The sequence below is a fragment of the Echinops telfairi genome, unplaced genomic scaffold, assembly GCF_000313985.2.
Source record: "Echinops telfairi isolate 266 unplaced genomic scaffold, ASM31398v2 ScPeMD7_31;HRSCAF=116, whole genome shotgun sequence".
Taxonomy (NCBI): domain Eukaryota; kingdom Metazoa; phylum Chordata; class Mammalia; order Afrosoricida; family Tenrecidae; genus Echinops; species Echinops telfairi.
In genome coordinates, this window is record NW_022103928.1 from 27,489,211 (window position 1) to 27,508,011 (window position 18,801).

General features: G+C 37.4%; 1 protein-coding gene across 2 annotated transcripts in view; it reads right to left on the reverse strand.

The window, feature by feature from the left end:
* TMCC1 (transmembrane and coiled-coil domain family 1) overlaps positions 1-18,801 on the reverse strand; it is a 170,068-nt gene that overhangs the window by 135,380 nt on the left and 15,887 nt on the right. Inside the window, exons 2-4 of one of the 2 annotated variants that reach the window (XM_045289820.1) lie at positions 13,960-14,039; positions 8,720-8,763; positions 3,332-4,019 (exon numbers count right to left, since the gene is read on the reverse strand). In XM_045289820.1, coding sequence (XP_045145755.1) covers positions 3,332-3,892 — 561 coding nt within the window. In that variant the 5' untranslated portion in view covers positions 3,893-4,019; positions 8,720-8,763; positions 13,960-14,039. The remainder of the gene's footprint in view (positions 1-3,331; positions 4,020-8,719; positions 8,764-13,959; positions 14,040-18,801) is intronic. The other variant, XM_004702377.2, reaches the window with a different exon arrangement.

The window sequence follows — 18,801 nt, forward strand, 5'->3', positions numbered from 1 at the left end:
GCTGGCCCTATGGTCCTCTCTGTGCTTTGGCTGCTCTGAGTGGGAATATCGTCCTCAGGACTTGGTGAGCCAGGATGTGTTCCACTCTCTTCCTCTCCCTTCATTTGCTCCTGTGTGTTCTGATCAGACATGTTCCTCTCCCAGAGTTGTAGCTTCAGTGCTGTCCTCTGAAGTGAAGTGAATTTCGGGAGGGGGCAGCTGTCTACATATTTGGGATTGGGGCTGGCCTCTTAGGAGTTTTTTGGGTGGTTTTTAAATTTTATTTCTTATTGCTATTCTATTAAATCATACCTACTCTTCTATTGAGGATCCCTGGTGACACTGTGTTATGCTTGGGCTGCTAGCTACCAAAGTGGCAGTTCAAAGTCACTGGTCACTTGCAAGAGAAAGATGAGGCAGTCTGCTCCCTCAAGTTTTATAGTCTCAGAAATCCTAAGGTGTGGTTCTACTTGGTCTCAAAAGGTCAATATGAGTTGGAAGAAACTAAATGGCAGTTGGTTTGGTTTTGCTTAAACGCTTCTATTAACTATTCCATTTCTATAAATATCAATTTACAAAGAGCACCTATCAATATTTACAAAGAGCAACTATCACTACGATATTATAGTCAGTGTGATTGTTCTATTTCACATCCTAATGACATTCTGTAATAGTTATTTCTCAGATTATAATCTCTTATCAAAGAAAGTCCCATCAGCTACACAATCACGTCTCGCTTTAACCTATGGATCCTGGCATTGGGGTACCACCTGGTGGCCAGCAATAGGAATTAACCTTCCTACATCCTAATTTCTTTCACGTAGGAACAGTTGAATAAGCTTTGTAGTTTTGAGTACAACAAATTCAGTCTTAGAAATGTTTCTTCAGTTGAACGCATGCATCTTTCTCAAACTCCGCCCTCTTTTATTAGTTTTCAAGTATAGTCAAACACTTCAAAAAAGCCACTTTCTATCTATTACTGTTCACGAGACTTTCCTAATTGCCTTCTAATAAAGTTAAACTTTTCCTGAATTCACCTGTAAACAGTAACACAATACAGTGACTTCTGGTGAGCTCCCAGATAAATCATTTTATTTTTTATTTTTTTTGATAAATCATTTTAAAAATGGTTTTTAACACTTACCTGATTTTTGTCTCTATTTTATTCCATATTGAACATGAGTATCACAACAACAAAAAATACTAACATTATTTTCAACATCCACCCCCCTTACAAAACTCTACAATGAGATTATTTCTAATCATATCGAATTATTTAGTTTTGCAAGTATACTGTTAAATCAAAGACTTTCCCCCTAAATTGGAGGTTTTTTAAAAATCAACTAGATATAGTCATATGCTCTTTTGATGTTACCAGCCATTACTAATTCTCAGACTGGTTAGATAGATCCCAAAGTCCTATGAGAGCTATAAAGACAACTAAGTAGTACAGAGTCCTTGCTTTCCAGAGTCACAACATTAGTGAAAGGTTGTTTTAAAATTAATGAGACAATTAGGTAAAAAGTGTTTAAAGATAGTGTCTGCTACATAATAAACACAATAGTAGCCATCACAATAAGCAGTAGCTAGAATCCCTGGCTAGTGCAAATGGTTAATCAGCTTGACTGTTAATCAAAAGGTTGGTGGTTCAGGTCTGCCCAAAGGCATCTTAGATGAAAGGCCTACCAATCTACTTCTAAAAAAAATTAGTCATTGAAAACCTTATGGAGCACAGTTCTATTATAACACATATGGGGTTACTATTAGTCCAAAGTAGACTCCAAAACAACAGGTGAAAGTCAAACCAACCACGCCCACTGCCATTGACTCAATTCTACCTCATAGTGACCCTTATAGGGCAGAGTAGACCAGTTCTTTCGGCTTTCTAAGGCTGTAAATCAGCAGAAAGCCTCATCTTTCTCCTGAGGAACAGGTGGTGGGCACAAATTGTGGACCTTTCTGTTACAAACCAATGCATAACCCATTACACCGCCATGGTCATTATCATTCTCACTGTCATCGAGTTATGTAATTCTGCCTCACAGCAATCCTACAGGACAGAGTAGAACTGCCATGTGTTTTCTAATACTAACTCTTTCCAGGAGCAGAAAGCCTCATCTTGATACGGCTTAGGTACCAAGGAGGGGTGTGGTGGTGAGGAACCACAGTCAATTCCAACTCAAGGTCACCTACCTGTTGCAGAGTAGAACTGCATTATATAGAGTTTTCAGGGCTATAACATTTCAGCCAACCTTTGGTTAATAGAAAAGGGTTGTTTTGTTGTATTTTACCATTTGTACCACCCAGGGATACCTTTAATGTCATTAGGAAAGTGCAAATTAAAAATTTGATATGAGATCACTCTACACTAGAACGGCTAAAAGTAAAAACATTGACAAATGCCAAATGTTGCCAGGATTTCGAGCAACTGAAACTTTCATACACTGCTAGTAAAAATGAAAAATAGTACAGCCATTTTATAAATTAAACATGCACTTAGATAATGCAGAGAAATGAAAATGTGTCCACACAAAGACCTGTAAACAACCCAATGTCTATCAGCCAGTGAATAAATAAACAAATTCATACACAATGACTACTACTCAGTGGTCTAGAGGAGCAAGTTATCAAAACATGCAACAATATGGTTGAATCTACAACACTGAAAGTTATATGAAGTGTTTCCACTAGTTTTCTTATGCCTATCTCCCTTTCAGCTAGACACAGAAACTTTATTAATAACAAAGTAAAATAATGCAGGTATCCTTCAAAATATGTATTAAATGCTGATGACATGGTACAATGTTCTGAAATTTTTAGGACATATTTAGTATATTCCCATACTAAACATCTACAAAATCTAGACTTTAGAATTTTGCTCACTACCTTTATGAACGCCATTTCCTCTTCCATAAAATTGAGCCACATGAATATATGAAGCATACTTAATGTTTTAACAAAAGAGTAAAATTAAACAGCGCAACAATACTTCTCACTGCCATCAAGTCATTTATGACTCTCAATGACCCTATAGGACATGGCTGAACTGCCTCTGTAGGTTTTCTAAACTATAATTCTTAATGGACAGAGAAAGCCTCATTTTTCTCCTGAGGAATGGCTGGTGGATTTGAACTGTTGAACTTGCAGTTGGCAGCCCAACTTGTAACCACTATGCCACCAGAACTCCTAACAATATGTTAGGAAGCATTAACATTTACTTAATGAAAAAGTTAACTGCGAGTAGAACTTGGAAGTACTTGCTAATGCTATCTCGTTTTAGTTCCCAAAGAACAGTTTGGAGAGTTCTAGATAAAGAGAACAAATGTCAGTACAAGAAAGCAAACAGACTTACTCGCTCTGCAGTTGCATCCTCTCCTGGTACACATGCAGCAGCACAAGCTATTTCCATCAAAGCTGAGCTCGTAGGAGCATCTGTCGTAGAAGAAGATCTGGGACGGCCTGACTGTATAACAGTTGTCATCTCATGGCCAGATTTCCTGTTGATTTGGGGACTTCCCTTTGGGGCGTCTGGCTTCCCCCGCCTACTATGTAAGCTTGTCCCTCTCTTCATCTTAGGTGGCACTCGGATCTGCTGCAGGACTCGATTCAGAGCTGTGGGGTGGGTGGGGACACCATCAATCTCAGCACATGAGTTCTGGCTTTCCAGATCCACTTCAGGTTCTGGATCAGCCTGAATTTGCTGCACATCGTGTGGAGATACTGATGACCTCCTGCGCTGGTGCTGGAAAAGATGCTTCAAGCCTTGGCCAATCACGTTAATGTTCTCCAAAGCATTGTGGGTCATTTTAGACAACTTTTGTTCTGATTCTGTCTGCTTTCTGGCCTCTGCATCTTGGGATTTGCCTCCAGGATCGGGGTCCTCAGATAACTGTTCACTGCCCGAAGGCTCCATCAGTAGATTTAATATGCTTATTTGCAAACTCAAAATTTTTTGAACACACCAACGCTGTCAAATTAGGTAGGCATTTGCTTCAACAGTGACTACTCATGCAGCTGTGAGACGGAGGCTTCATGCTTATCTAACACATAAAAGACAAAAATAAAAAAGAAACTAATTATAAATCCATGCAGAAACTCCAGTGTTCCAGCAAAGAGAAACATGCAGCTAGTGAACAAATATGCACTATAATTAAGCAATCTTTAATCAGATGATTAAAAGACAGTTTTCTAAATAGTGAATAATGATTATTTTTTAGAATAGAAGAAAATGCCCAGGGTATATACACAAGAAATTAAAACAGCAATGTTTCTTTTTCTTAAAAAAAAAAAATAATAACCCTAAAAGTTTCAATATATGAAGAATGGATACTAGAGATACAATGGATACCTTGGCATGAACACCATAATTTTAGCTGAAAGAAAAGCCATTGCTTGAGAAATCAAGAAGGAATAGACTATGCAATGTGTTCATTCTAGCTGAGGCACTTTAACCCCTTTCATTCATGACCACAGCTAATTATTTATATATTGAAATCCTGTAAATTTAAACAATCGTGAAAAATGATCATCTTGATTTAACTACAGGTATGTGGATTAATGAATACGATACTTCTTGTTACCATTCATTTTTATAAATTTCACTGATAACAAGAAGTGACAATTTTGCACTTAAGACAAAGGAAACACAAATGTTACAAGTTGAATTTTCTCCTAACGTGCAAATAACCTTTCTGGCACCATATGAGTCCATGATTCAGACAGAACAAGACTAACAACACTGATTCTGCTCAATACGAGCTATCAGGAAAGAGGATTCAAAGAAATCCCTTTCTCCAAATAGTGGCTTCCTTGACAGAAACTTCGCATATATCCAAACCAGCTCAAAAGTACAGAACTAGCATTAATAACTGGGGATGACAAAACAGAAGAAAAAAGTGAAATAGCAACCACATCAGTATTAAATGCAGGAAATTAAAGGAAAGCTAAAACTAAGAGATGTATGGTCAGAAGAATTACTGAGATCAAATACAATAAATGAAGCAAGAGATATGGTATAGGATGAGATTTTTTTCATATGGAAGTGTTTCTTTTCTAAATTGAACTTCTGCAACTTTATAAAACAAACATATTGATGTATATAAGTTATTAAGGAGAATCGAATTTTGTGCAGGAAGCTCTTTATTTCCTTATTTCCCCTCAAAATTTTGTTTTAAAAAGCTTTAAAACTCCTTACAGTGTACTTTGAACAATGCTACTTCTGAAGCATTATCCTATTCTGAGGTGTGTGGCTCCTTGCTACCAAGTGGCAATGTAGAAGTCAAAACTCACATGGATGTAAGAATTCACCATGAACTCAAGGCAGGGAAATAAGAATGCAAACCCACTAGAGCAGTGGTTCTCAACCTTCCTAATGTTGCAACTCTTTAATATAGTTCCTCATGTCGTGGTGAGCCCCAAACCATAAAATTATTTTCGTTGCTACTTCATAACTATAATTTTGGTACTGTTATGAATTGGGCGACCTACAGGTTGAGAACCACTGCACCACTGTGCTTCCTGTTGACTACTCTCAGGCCATATACTATGGACATACAGTTCTTAGCATTGTGGCTTCACCATCTATATTCTCTAATGCCTATTTTCTCTTTTCCTAAACTCTTCATGACTCATAAACAGGGAAATTAGAGATATCAGTCTTTTATGAGTACTTTCCTATTTTCTAAATGCTTTTCATAAAATCCTTTGATCCCAAGTGAAGGAAGTGAGAAAGTAGCTGGAGAGATAGGAATTTCACTGCCCTTAGTCCAAATTCTTTGTGGCCCTGCTGAAATATCACCATAACATGGTGGTAACTATCTCATCCTTTTCCTGTCTGGGCATTGTCTTTTTATTTTTGGATATCTTAATTCTTAAGAGAATAATAATTGCCTTGATCTCTACTTAAATTTTCTGAGACTCAATGTGAGCAAAATTTTATCAATAATGTATACATTATCCTATTTTTCCCTTCGTGAATTTATCTGGTAATATAACATCTACTAAATTATTTCCACTCTTCAATAGCTCTAAAAAGCAAATGGGTTATGTAACCAAGAAAGAGTAATCCTGAAGCAGTGTATATCAACTTGTTTCTTCTTACACTAAATGATCCCAAAGAGATAGGCGGATGTGAAAGCCAACAGGCTAAGAATGAGGAGGTAGTCTACCACTTCCCTTCTTTCTACTGCATTAGTGAAATGAGAGGGCTTCAAAAGTTCATGGAAAAGTGGAATTAAAAGGTAACAGAAATTTTCCATATACTTTTTGAAGGGGCCCCCTCTTACAACTTTTTTGTTACCACTGTTGGGAGAAAAATTTATAAAATTATCAACCTGTGTGATCACGGGGTGTCGAACAGATCACTGAAGACAAAGGGGTGCATAAGCAAATGTGGTGAAGAAAGCTGATGGTGCCCGGCTATCAAAAAGTATAGCGTCTGGGGTCTTAAAGGCTTGAAGGTAATCAAGCGGCCATCAAGCTCAGAAGCAACAAAGCCCATATGGAAGAAGCACACCAGCCTATCCAACCACGAGGTGTTGAAGGGATCAGGTGTAAGGCATCATCAGAACAAAAAATCTTACCATAGTGAATGATGGGGGGAGTGCGAACTGGAGATCCAAAGCCCATTAGTAGGCCACTGGAGATCCCCTTGCAGAGGGGTCTCGGGGAGGAGAGGAGCCAGTCAGGGTGCGATGTAACAATGATGAGAAATACAACCTTTCTCTAGTTCCTAAAGGTTTCCTCCCCGCTCCCACTACCATGACTCAAATTCTATCTTGCAAGACTGGCTAGACCAGAGGATGTACACTGGTACAGATAGGAACTGAAAATACAGGGATTCCAGGATGGATGAGCCCTATAGGACCAGTGGTGTGAGTGGCAAAACAGGGAGGGTAAAGGGAGAATGGGTAGGAAAGAGGGAACCGATTACATGGAACTGTGTGTGACCTCCTCCCTGGGGGACAGACAACCGAAAAGTGGATGAAGGGAGAAGTCGGACAGGGCAAGATATGACAAAATACCCATTTATAAACTATCAAGGGCTCATGCGGGAGGGGGGAGCGGGGAGGGAGGGGAAAAATGAGGACCTAATGTCGGGGGTTTAAATGGAGAGAAAATGTTTTGAGAAACGATGTACAAATGCGCTTTACACAATTGATGTGTGTATGGATTGGGATAACAGTTGTATGAGCCCCTAATAAAATGTTAAATAAAAAAAATAAAAAAAAGAATAGCCCCCCCCCAAAAAATTAATTTATCCCATGATATGAACTTTCCATGAATAAAAGAATGAGGTCAAGGTTATTTGAAAAATTAAATGACTTATTTGTTTCATAAGCAAAAATACTGGGAGCTTACTTACTCAACAAATTTTTTTAGGCAGTGCTAAAAAGCTAATTGAGTGGCTTCTTATTAAAAGATAAATGGAGACTGTGGCACACTTAAAATGTAAGTGTTAACTTCATCTGAAATTTCATTAGCATGGTATCATTTTTTGCAAATAATTCTAATAAAAATGTTTACCTATAAATGCCAGAATTTCTTAGGAAAAGCTTAACTAGTTGGATGTCAATTTCTGAGTCAAGGTTTGTGCAGGTTGTCTCAACAGCTGCATAGATTAAATAATAGAATAGTAATACATTCTGGGATTTCTAAAGGTAAAATTTGCCTTAATCATAGTAACTAGTATAAGCTCACAGATCACAGAGCTCTAAAGACACCCAAAATGAACTTTAAATATCAGGTTGTAACATAAGAATTTTTAAACAAATAAAAAACCCATTACATTGCCTATAAAATGCAATCTGGTACATACTTACACTTTTAGTAATGTTATCTACATTACTGCTGTGTTATCAGTACAAATGAGAAAAATGGTCAAAATTTTGAGGCTTCACAAAATTTCCTGTGGACCAATATAAATCTACTTTTTAATTTATGCCAAATGTTGGGAAGCTCAAAAGTGGTGCTAAAAATATTAAAATTGGAATGCTGTAATAATGAACTCTATAAAACATGACAGTAAGAATGTAAGCACTAAGGAATTCAATGTTTATTTTTTCAATATGATTTTCTAAGATCCCCTTATTTTGGTCCGTAAAAACAAAGCTCAAATAAGGACTAAATAAGGACTATTGCTCAATTTATAAAATTCCCCAAATAACTATACTGGAAGCTCAGTTTAATACAAACAAGTTCAACTACAAAGCCCAATGTGCTTTAGTAAAAAGAAAATGTTGGCTTCTCTTCATTCACTCGGCTTCTCTGAAAAGTAAAGTTCTTATTAGTAAACAAAAAGTGTAGAAAGGGAAAAGAGGGTCTAAAAAAAGGGGGGAAATGCGAGAAAGAATAAAAAGGAAAATGGAGGAAAAGGAAATACTTAAAGACAATGAATTTCAGAGAATTTTCTTAAATTCTTAGAATTTTTAACAATTAAATTTTTCTACTACAGTTTGCCAAAGACATACTAATACACTATTAATTCACATGTAAGAAATAAACTGATACGGAGTAACATAAGAAATTTAAAAAGAAAAAATTATATATTTAAAATTCTGTCAAATGTTTTGGCAGGTGCTCTACAAAAGTATTTAAAATTATATACAAAGTATCCTTCTTTTACTTAAGTTTTCCTTTTCAATTTTTTATTGTTTTAATATGATAGATGTGACAATAAAACCTTTTTGGTTTGGCCAAGAGCCACGTTAGTTTCACTAACTATAAAGAATTAACTACTTACCTTCATTACTTTTCCTCACAACACTTCTAAGCTTTTAGGAGAAGCTGAAAAACAAACATTAAAGATTATAAATAAATTTGGAGATGGGAACTTATCTTTAATAGTTATTTAAGGGAAAACTGAAATATATGCAGCATATATACACAGACACAATAAAATATTCAGGCATAAAGGGAAAAGAAGTCCTGATACATGCCACCATATGGAAGAACCTTGAAAACATGCCAAGTGAAATGTGTCAGGCACAAAAGGGTAAATACTGTATGATCCCACTTACAAATGTTTTTTACAAATAACAAGTACCTATACATTTGTTTGTAACCACAAACAAATTTCCTTCTGGGATGAATCTTAGTAAGTTCGACTATACTAATTTTTTAAACATGTTATTATTAATTTTTTGAAAAAACAGTACATTTACAAGATATCTCCCAGGGGCACAGGGCAGTTGGCAAAAAAACAGAAGGCACATGCTCTCTGTGAAGAAATGTAGTACATTAAATATCTAAAAGGACAAATGCATAGAGTATACTGGTGGTTATCAGGGGCTAGAGAAATAAGGTGATAGTGATTTATTGTTTAAGGAGTACGAGGCTTCTGTTATGCAGCACTGATGGCATAGTGGTTATGCGTTGGGCCGCTAACTGCAGGATCAGTAGTTCAAAACCAAGTCACTCAGGAGAAAGATGAGGCTTGCTACTTCCATAAAGAGTTACAGTCTCAGAAATCCACAAGGGCAGCTCTACCCTGTCCTACAGGGTCACTATATGTCAGAAATGACATGATGACAGTGAGCTTGGTTTTCTGGTTTGAGAGGCTTCTGTTTAGGGTGATGAAAAACTTTTGGTGGCAATGAAATCCCCGGGGAATACCACAAATAGACTTTGGAGACAGAGTGTGGCACCCCATCAGACTCGACTGAAAGACATTCCTAAAGTTCAAAAAACAGACCTCGAACTATTTATGGGCTTTTCCTTTTTGGTCATTGGCTTTCTTTTCATTGTTGTTATTTTGTTTTTGTTATTGTTTTGTTGGTTTTGTCTTCCTTTGTTGCTTTGTTTGGCTTTGCCTGGTTTTGCGATTATTAATGTCTCTGCATGTCTATCTAGATAAGATAGGCAGAATAAAACTATCTGGAGAAGAAAACAATGGAACTGACAGTTTTGGGGGTGGGGGGATACGGGAGAAGGAGATGTGGGAGAAAAGAAGGTGGGGGAAGGGCAACCAACCCAGGGACAGGGAACAAGTGAACTAAAATCAATGGAGAGAAGGGCATAGGATGCCTAGTGGGGCTTAATCTAGGGCAATGTAGCAGCGAGGAATTACTAAACCCGAATGAAGGCCGAATATGATGGTGAGACAAGAGGAAAATACAAGGAAATAAAGAACCAGGAGGCAAAGGACATTTATAGAGGTCTAAATACAGGCATGTACATATATCTATGTACTTATATCTATACGTTAAGAATTAATGTAGCAGATGGACATTGGGCCTTGACTCAAGTACTCCCTCAACACAAAAACACTTTGTTCTAATAATCTGGCATTCTGTGATGCTCACCTTCCTGACACAATCACTGAAGACAAAATGGGTGCATGAGCAAATGTGGTGAAGAAAGGTGATAGTGCCCACCTATCAAAAGATACAGCATCAGGTCTCCTAAAGGCTTGAAGATTAACAAGTGGCCATCTAGCTGAGAAGCAACAAAGTCCACATGGAAGAAGCACACCAGTCTGTGTGATTATGAGGTGTCAATAGGATAAGTTTTCAGGCATCTAATACCCAGAACAAAAGCATACCCAAAGTGAATGGGGAGGAGGGTGGGAAGGATGAGAAGTGGAGACCCAAAGACTATCTGTAGACAATTAGACATCCCCTCACAGAAGGGTCACAAGGAAGAGATGAGCTAGTCATGGTTGCAGTATAGCAAGAATGAAGCACAACTTTGCTCTAGCTCTTTGGTGCTTCCTTCACCCCACTATCATGACCTCAATTCTACCTTACAAATTGGATTAGAACAGAACATGCACACTGCTACAGATAAGAGCCCACAACACAGGGAATCCAGGATAGATAAACCCCTCGGGCCAACAATGAGACTAGAGATACCAGGAGGATAAGGTGAAAGTGGGAGGAGAAAGGGAGAAATGATTACAAGGATCAATATATAACCCCCTCCCAGGGGGACGAACAACAGAAGAGTGGATGAAGGGTGACAGAGGATGATGTAAGATAAGAAAATAATAATCTATAACTTATCAAGGGTTCATGAGGGCGGGCGGGGGGGGGAGGGAGGGGGGAGCTGATATCAGGGGCTCAAGTGGAAGAGGATGCTTTGAAAATGATAATGGCAACTTATGTACAAATGTGCTTGACACAAAGGATGAATGTACGAATTGTGATAAGCGATTTAAGAGCCCCGAATAAAAGTATTTAATAAAAATAAATAAACTTTTGGTGATTGCCATTGAAGTCACTAATTTGTACACATCTTATGATTAAAGTGGCAAACATTTAAGTATATTTTACCTCAATAAAGTTTAAAGTTACATTAAATTTTAAAAACAGAAGCAGATATTACAAAGTGTGACCTCTAAAACATTTCATTTTTTTAAATGAACTATGAGGTAGTGGAATCCCTGGATAGAATGTAGTTATAATAAATGATTCTAGCTGTAACACAAATGTACGACATAACCTCACTGAAAAGGATGAGGCAGAAAGCAGCTTACTAAATATCTTTACAAATAGTATTATGACTGCAAACGGAAAGCTAAGGAAAAAAGCACTGTACATAACACTATACTCTAGTGCAGCAGTTCTCAACCTGTGGGTTCTACCCTTTGTAGGTAGAACAACCCTTTCACAGGGGTCACCCGATTCATAACAGTAGCAAAATTACAGTTATGAAGTAGCAAAGAAAATAATTGTATGGTTGGGGGGGGTCACTACAACATGAGGAACAGCATTAGGAAGATTGAGAACCACTGCTCTAAATCAACACATGGTAGGCACATTTTTAAGCCCCTTCATATAAATATTCTCCCTATAGAAGGTGGAGGAGCCCTGGTGGCATAGTGGTTACAAGGTGGGCTGCTAACAGCAAGGTCAGCAGTTTGAAACCACCAGTTTCTTTCTTAGTAAGTGCTGCTATACTAATTTTTTTACATGTTATTGTTAATATTTTTTAAAACATAGTACATTTACAAAATATCTCCACTCTGCAGAAGACGGGTCTTTCTCCTCTGTAGAGAGTTAAGTCTTGGAAACCCAGTTTCCCTGTTCTCTAGAGTTGCTGTGAGTGAGCTTAAGTCCCCCTCTCCCTTCATGACTAAGATAGAAACAAACCAAAAACAGAAAGCAACAAATAAATGTTGGTAAAAATGAGGAGAAACTTGACTCATTTCTTACTGGTAGAAATGCAAAATGCTACAACCACTATGGAAAAGTTTCACAGTTCCTCAAAAAGTTAAACATGTAACAGATGAATGAATGGATAAATAAAATGTGAAATGCACTATACACGCAATGGAATACTACTCAGTCATAAAGAAAAATGAAACTCTTATGGACCCTGAAAACATGCTGAGTAAAGCTAACTGGTTGTAAGAGGGCAAATACTTAATCTCATTGTTTATTAGTGGTTACAAGTGGCAGGAGGGAGTGGGAGAGGGGAAATCATTGCCTAGGAAGGACTGAATACCTGTTCATGGTGCTGCAAAATCTGGCAACAGATATGGTTAATGGTTGCACACCATAATTAATTTAATCATATCTACTGAATTGTACATGTAAAATATGTTGAATTCTAAATGGTGTATATTTTTAAGATGGCAAATTCTAATATAAAGTTTAAACTTTTTAAAGGTCTAAGGAGACCTATCAAAAGACAGAATTAAGAATAAAAAGTCAACCACAGGCTAGAGAAAAGTCATTATATGGATTAACCCAGGCCATGGTATTTTCAATTGTCTCACTGTATATGAGATCCGGACAATGAAAATGGCAGACAGAAGGACTGATGCATTTAAATTGCAATGATGGCAAAATATATTGACTATACCATTCCTTGCCAGAAGAATGAACAAACCAGTCTTAGAAGAAATAAAACCAGAATGCCCCTTAGAGCAAGAAAGGCTAAACTTCAGCTCACGTCCTTTAGCTAGATCATCAGGAAAAACCAATTGCTAGAAAAGAACATCCTGTCTAATAAAGTAAAGGGTCAGTAAAAAAAAATCAAGGGAAACCTCAAAGGAGATTAACTGAAACAATAGCCACAACAATGCACTCAAGCATACCAGCAATTATAAAGAAGACACAGGACCAGGCAACATTCTGTTCTGTTACACAGGTCATCATGAGTTGGAAACTCAACTGTAGTAATATATCTGACAAAAGACTGACATAAATCAGAAATAAAAAGAAACCCAAAAATCGGGCAAAACACTTAAACAAATGTATAACACAACATTTATATATAAATGACTAAGAAAATGTCTAACATGATCAAGCATCGAGAAAATGCAAATTAAAATCACATGGAGATCTAACATACTCGCTAAAACAGTGGTTCTCAATCTTCCAAATGCTGTGACCCTTTAATACAGTTCCTTGTGTTGTGGTGACCCCCAACCATAAAATTATTTTCGTTGCCACTTCATAACTGTAATTTTGCTACTGTTATGAATTGGGCAACCCCTGTGAAAGGGTCGTTTGACCCCCAAAAGAGTCACGACCCACAGGATGAGAGCCACTGCACTGAAATTAAAAAGACCAAATGTGTCAAGTTTCACTTCAAAGGGGTAGTATTTACAACTGAATGAAACCCAAATATATTAAAATCATGAGCTCCTAAGATGAAAACCAAAACCAATGTGGAACAAGTGGAACTATCATTTGCTATTGGTGGAAGTATAAAATGGTACATGCCAGTTGAGAAACTGCTGATTTTCTGAGAAAGTGAACACAACTACCCTCTGATTCAGCCATTCTACTCAATATTTACTCATTATATTTATATATATATATATATATACATATATATATATATGAAAATAGGTGTGTTGACAAAGACTTCGGCAAATATGTCTTTAGTTTAATTCACAAGAACCAAAAACTAGAAACAATTCAAATATCAACAAAATTAATAGTAGTATAATGGACTACTAATACATGAAATAACAAATGGATCACAAACATTATGTTGACAGAAAGAAGCCAAATAACAAAGAATACATACTGTACGAGTCCATTATATGAAGTTCAAGAACAGGCAAAATTGTTTTCTTAATGGTGGATAAATCAGAATGGCGGTTGCATCTAGAAGGGGAGGAGAAGGGCATTGACCACAAGGGAAAGCACGAGAATTTTCTGGGGTGATAGAAATGTTCTATGTTATTTGAACATTACAGGGGTGTATATCATTGCCTAAACTAGCTGAACATTGCCTAAGCACAGGTTTATGCATTTTATTATAAAGAAAGCATATCTTTAAAAAAAAAAAACCTCTAACTTGGAACAGCAGAAGTTACTCCAGGGTCATCTTTCATCCAAATAAGATAGTTGGGCTGCTAACTTCAAGGCTAGCAGTTCAAAACCATCAGCTGCTCCTCGGGAGAAAGACAGGATGGGCTTTCTACTCCCATAAAGAGTTACAGTATCAGAAACTCAAAGGGGCAGTTCTACCCTATCCTATTGGGTCAGTATGAGTCAGCATCAACTGGATGGTAGTGAGTGAATCAGTGATAAAATACACAACACTCAGGAGGAACATGTTCCTTGAAACAATCAACTACAAGAGACCAAAAGGGCAACATCTCCTCAAAAGGATGAGAAAAGACCGTGAGGAGCAGGGGAATCAGATGAGTAGAAACGGAGAAGAGTGGATACACTGCTTGGAGCACATTTATTACCATGGAACAATCTGGGTATGAAGGTTAAGTAAAAAAACATTGTTAAAAACATTTCATACTGCAAGGGTTTATTCCAAACAAGTGTTTAAATATGTCTCAGTGATCAGTGGTTGGCTGCAGACTAATTCTCTCAGTAATACACGTCTTACTCTCATAGGGGTACGGTAAATTTTTTTTTTAAGTTTTTAAGGTTCATTCAAAGTTGTGCCTCCCAAAGGGATCTGCTGGGCTGGTTTAATTAAAGGTAGAGAAGGTTGAGGTGACTATTTGGGGGGATTCCTAAGGAGTCATTGTCTTGCTAGATAACAGAAGCTTTTTAGGAAGAAGTTCTAAGAAAACGAAAAGTTGCAACTGTTGAGGAAAAGGTCAGGAAAGTTGCAACAAGGTTTTTTCCCATCATCAGTAGGTATCTAACTCATTCTTCAAGGGTAGCAAAGCTGTCGGCAAAGTTGTCCTCCAAGAATTTCATTGGGAGACCGTAACCCATTCACCCTTTAGCCCCAGTCTTGCTCTTTCAGACCTCTTTTCAATCTCAAAACCCACAGAACCTGTCAGAGAAACACAACACGAGTGCCTTGAGATTGCCACTTTGACTCAGTGTAAATTGAAGGGCTCAGAATTCTCTGGAAGGGAATTCTCTTGGAAGTGGGCAAACCCACTGCCAAGTCGATTCTGAAACATAGCAACCTGTTAAGACGGAATAGCTCTTGCTCCTTTAAGTTTCCAGGATTGTAGATCCTTACGGAAGCTGAAAGCCTAAATTTTTCACCTGCCAAGTGGCAAGTGGATTTGAACTATTAACCTTTCTGTTGTTGGCAGCCCAATGTCTAATCCACAGTTCCTTTTAAGGAAAGGTTAGATAAATGGAAACATTGAATTCAGAAGATTAGATCTAGAAGTTACGTTGATAAATAACAGCTTTATATTTTGCTACTGTTATGATTTTGTATAGTTTATATGATATTATAGCAGTGTTTCTTACTTATCCTCATATAATGTTAAGTACACCTAAAAATGTCTCCACTATTCCAAAAAATTTTTAATTGCCTCAGGAAAGAAATACAAATTCTCTGCCATCAGAAAGAAGCTTAAATCTAGATTAAGTGAACAAAGTTAAAGAAATGAAACATACATTTTAAAAAGCTCTTTTGCCATTAAAAAAATTCCTGAAATAATTTTCTTCTTCCCAAATGCCATTTTATTTATTAAGATAATTTTATTGGGGGCTCTTACAGCTCTTATAACAATCCATACATCAATTGTATCAAGCATATTTGTACATGTTGCCAACATCATTTTCTAAACATTTACTTTCTATTTGAGCCCTTAGTATTAGCTCCACTTTTTTTCCCTCCCTCTCCCACCCTCATGACCCCTATTATTACTTTCTTATCTTACACTAACCGCTTTCTCCCTTTACCCACATTTCTGTTGTTTGTCCCCCGGGGTTGGGGGTGCAGGGGATGTGTTAATCATGGCGATCGGTTCCCCCTTCTTCCCATTTCTGTTCCTGAGGGGTTTATCTGACCTGGATTCCATGTATCGTGAGCTCTTATCTGTACCAATGTTCATGCTCCGGTCTAGCCAGAACTGGGGTCATGATAGTGGAGGGTGAGGAAGCCTCAAAGAACCAGAGGAATATTGTGTTTCATCAGTGCTATACTGCACCCTGGATGAGTTGACCCATCCTTTTCCTGTGACACCTTAATAAATTATAATTATTTTCATATCTTACACCGACCGCTGTTTCCCTGTTGTTCATTCCCTTGGAGGGGAAGGTGGGCTAATGTGATCATTGCAATAGGTTTCCCCTCCCCTCCTCTTCCCACCTTCCCTCCTGGTATCGCTACTCCCATTCCTGTTGCTGGATTCCATGTAGCCACAAATCTTTTGAAGCTCCCTCACATTATCCCCAAAATCACTTGGATATCTATTTCATTTTCTAGTACCGTCCATTCATAAGAAATCTCTTCACCAACAGAATATTATTTAATCAAAAAGAGTGCAATTCTGGGCTTCTGGCAAAAGATGTAATGTAGAATGACACACTACTTCCTCCCTCTATACAAAGAAGTCAGAAAATATGCACAGAGGAGAAATTTTCAGCCCTGATTCTCTGAGGAAAGGATAGCTGAGTGGGTGGTACACCTACAAGGAAATCAGGATGCAGAATCAACAAGCAGTCGCTGGCAATTCTCCACTTGCTGACGTTCTGCGTATAGACCTGGGCAAAGCTCCCTGAGACCTACCACCAAGGCAACTACCAGCAGAACAAGTCCAGAAGAGCTAAAACACAACCTTGAGTATATGTCACATGAATTTTAAGAATATCTCAAGAATATATTTCACCCATTAAGTACGAATGACAAAAGACCTGAGAAGCTGTAGAATGACATGAAAAACATACATGAAGCAAAATGTTATTAAAAACATAAGAAAGATCACAGTGGATGTCAGAAGAGATTCTCAAACTTGCTCATGAATGAAAAGTGTTGAACAGAAAAATTCACAGGGCAGCTCAAGAGGACAAAGTAGAGTATTATAATGAAATGTGCAATGACCTGGTATTAGACAGCCAAAAAAGGAAGAATACAATCAATACATCTCAAGCTTAAATAATTGAAGAAGAAAAGTACACCCTTGAGTTGCAATATTAAAGGATTCCATGGGGAAATTTTTGTATGATGCAGGAAGCATGAAAAGAAGATGGAAGGAATGCAGAGTTACTATATCAGAAAGAACTGGTTGAAAATCAACCATTTCAAGAGGTAAGATGTGATCAAGAACCAATGATACTGAAGGAATCAGTCCAAGCTGCACTGAAGGCATTAGCAAAATGCAAGACTTCAGGAATTGAAATGTTTTGACAAGCTGATTGATGAAGCACTGGAAACACTCACTCATCTTTGCCAAGAAATTTGGAAGAGAGCTACCTAATAAACTCTCTGGAAGAGATCATATTTGTGCTCATTCCAAAGGAAGGTGATCCAAAGAATGTGGAAGTTTATCAAACAATATCATTATCTTATATGCAAGTAAAATTTTGAAGATCATTTGTAAAAGAATGCAGCAATATATCAATAGGGAGCTGCCAGATATTCAAGTTGAATTCAGATTCAAAAAACATGGTACAATGCTAATTTTAGATAGATCATAGCTAAAAGCAGAGCCTATCAGAAAGATGTTTACTTTTGTTATTGGCTATGCAAAGGCATTCAACTGTGGACCATAACAAACTATGGCTAACATTAAGGGAAAATATGGAAATTTCAGAAGACTTCGTTTTGTGCATCTAGAACCTATACAAGAATCAAGAAGTCGTCTTTCAAACAGAACAATACAAGCAAATAATACAATAATTTACAATACAACAAATACAACAATACAAGCAAATAATACAAATAATACAAGCAAATAATACAAGAAGCTGGACTACCTAAACAAACACAGCATTAGGATTGGAAGAAGATTTATTAACTTGAGATATGCAGATACACAATCCTGCTTACTGAAAGTGAGAGCTTCAAGCACCTACTGATGAAAATCAAAGATTGTATCCTTCAGTACAAATTGTAATTTGATAAAGACCAAAATCCTTACATCTAGACCAAAAGACAACAACATGATAAACAGAGAAAAGATTAATGCTATCACAGACTTCATCTTGCTTGGATCCAACAATCAATGCTGTTGGAAACAGCCATCAAGAAATCAAATGACTTAAGGAAATAGAGGAAAGAGCTGGGAGGCAAAGGGCATTTATAGAGGTCTAAATAAAGGCATGTACATATGTAAATATATTTACATATGAAGATGGCAAAATAGACATATGTGCATATATTTATAGGTTAAGTATTAAGGTAGCAGAAGGACACTGGACCTCCACTCAAGTACTCCCTCAATGCAAGAATACTTTCTTCTATAAATTGGCATTCTCTAATGCTCACCTTCCCGACACAACCGCTGAAGACAAAGTGGGTGAATAAGCAAATGTGGTGAAGAAAGTTGATGGTGCCCAGCTATTAAAAGATATAGTGTCTGGGGTCTTAAAGGTAAACAAGTGGCCATCTAGCTGAGAAGCAACAAAGCCCACATGGAAGAAGCACACCAGCCTGCATGATCACAAGGTGCCAAAGGGATCAGTTATCAGGCATCATCAGAACAAAAAA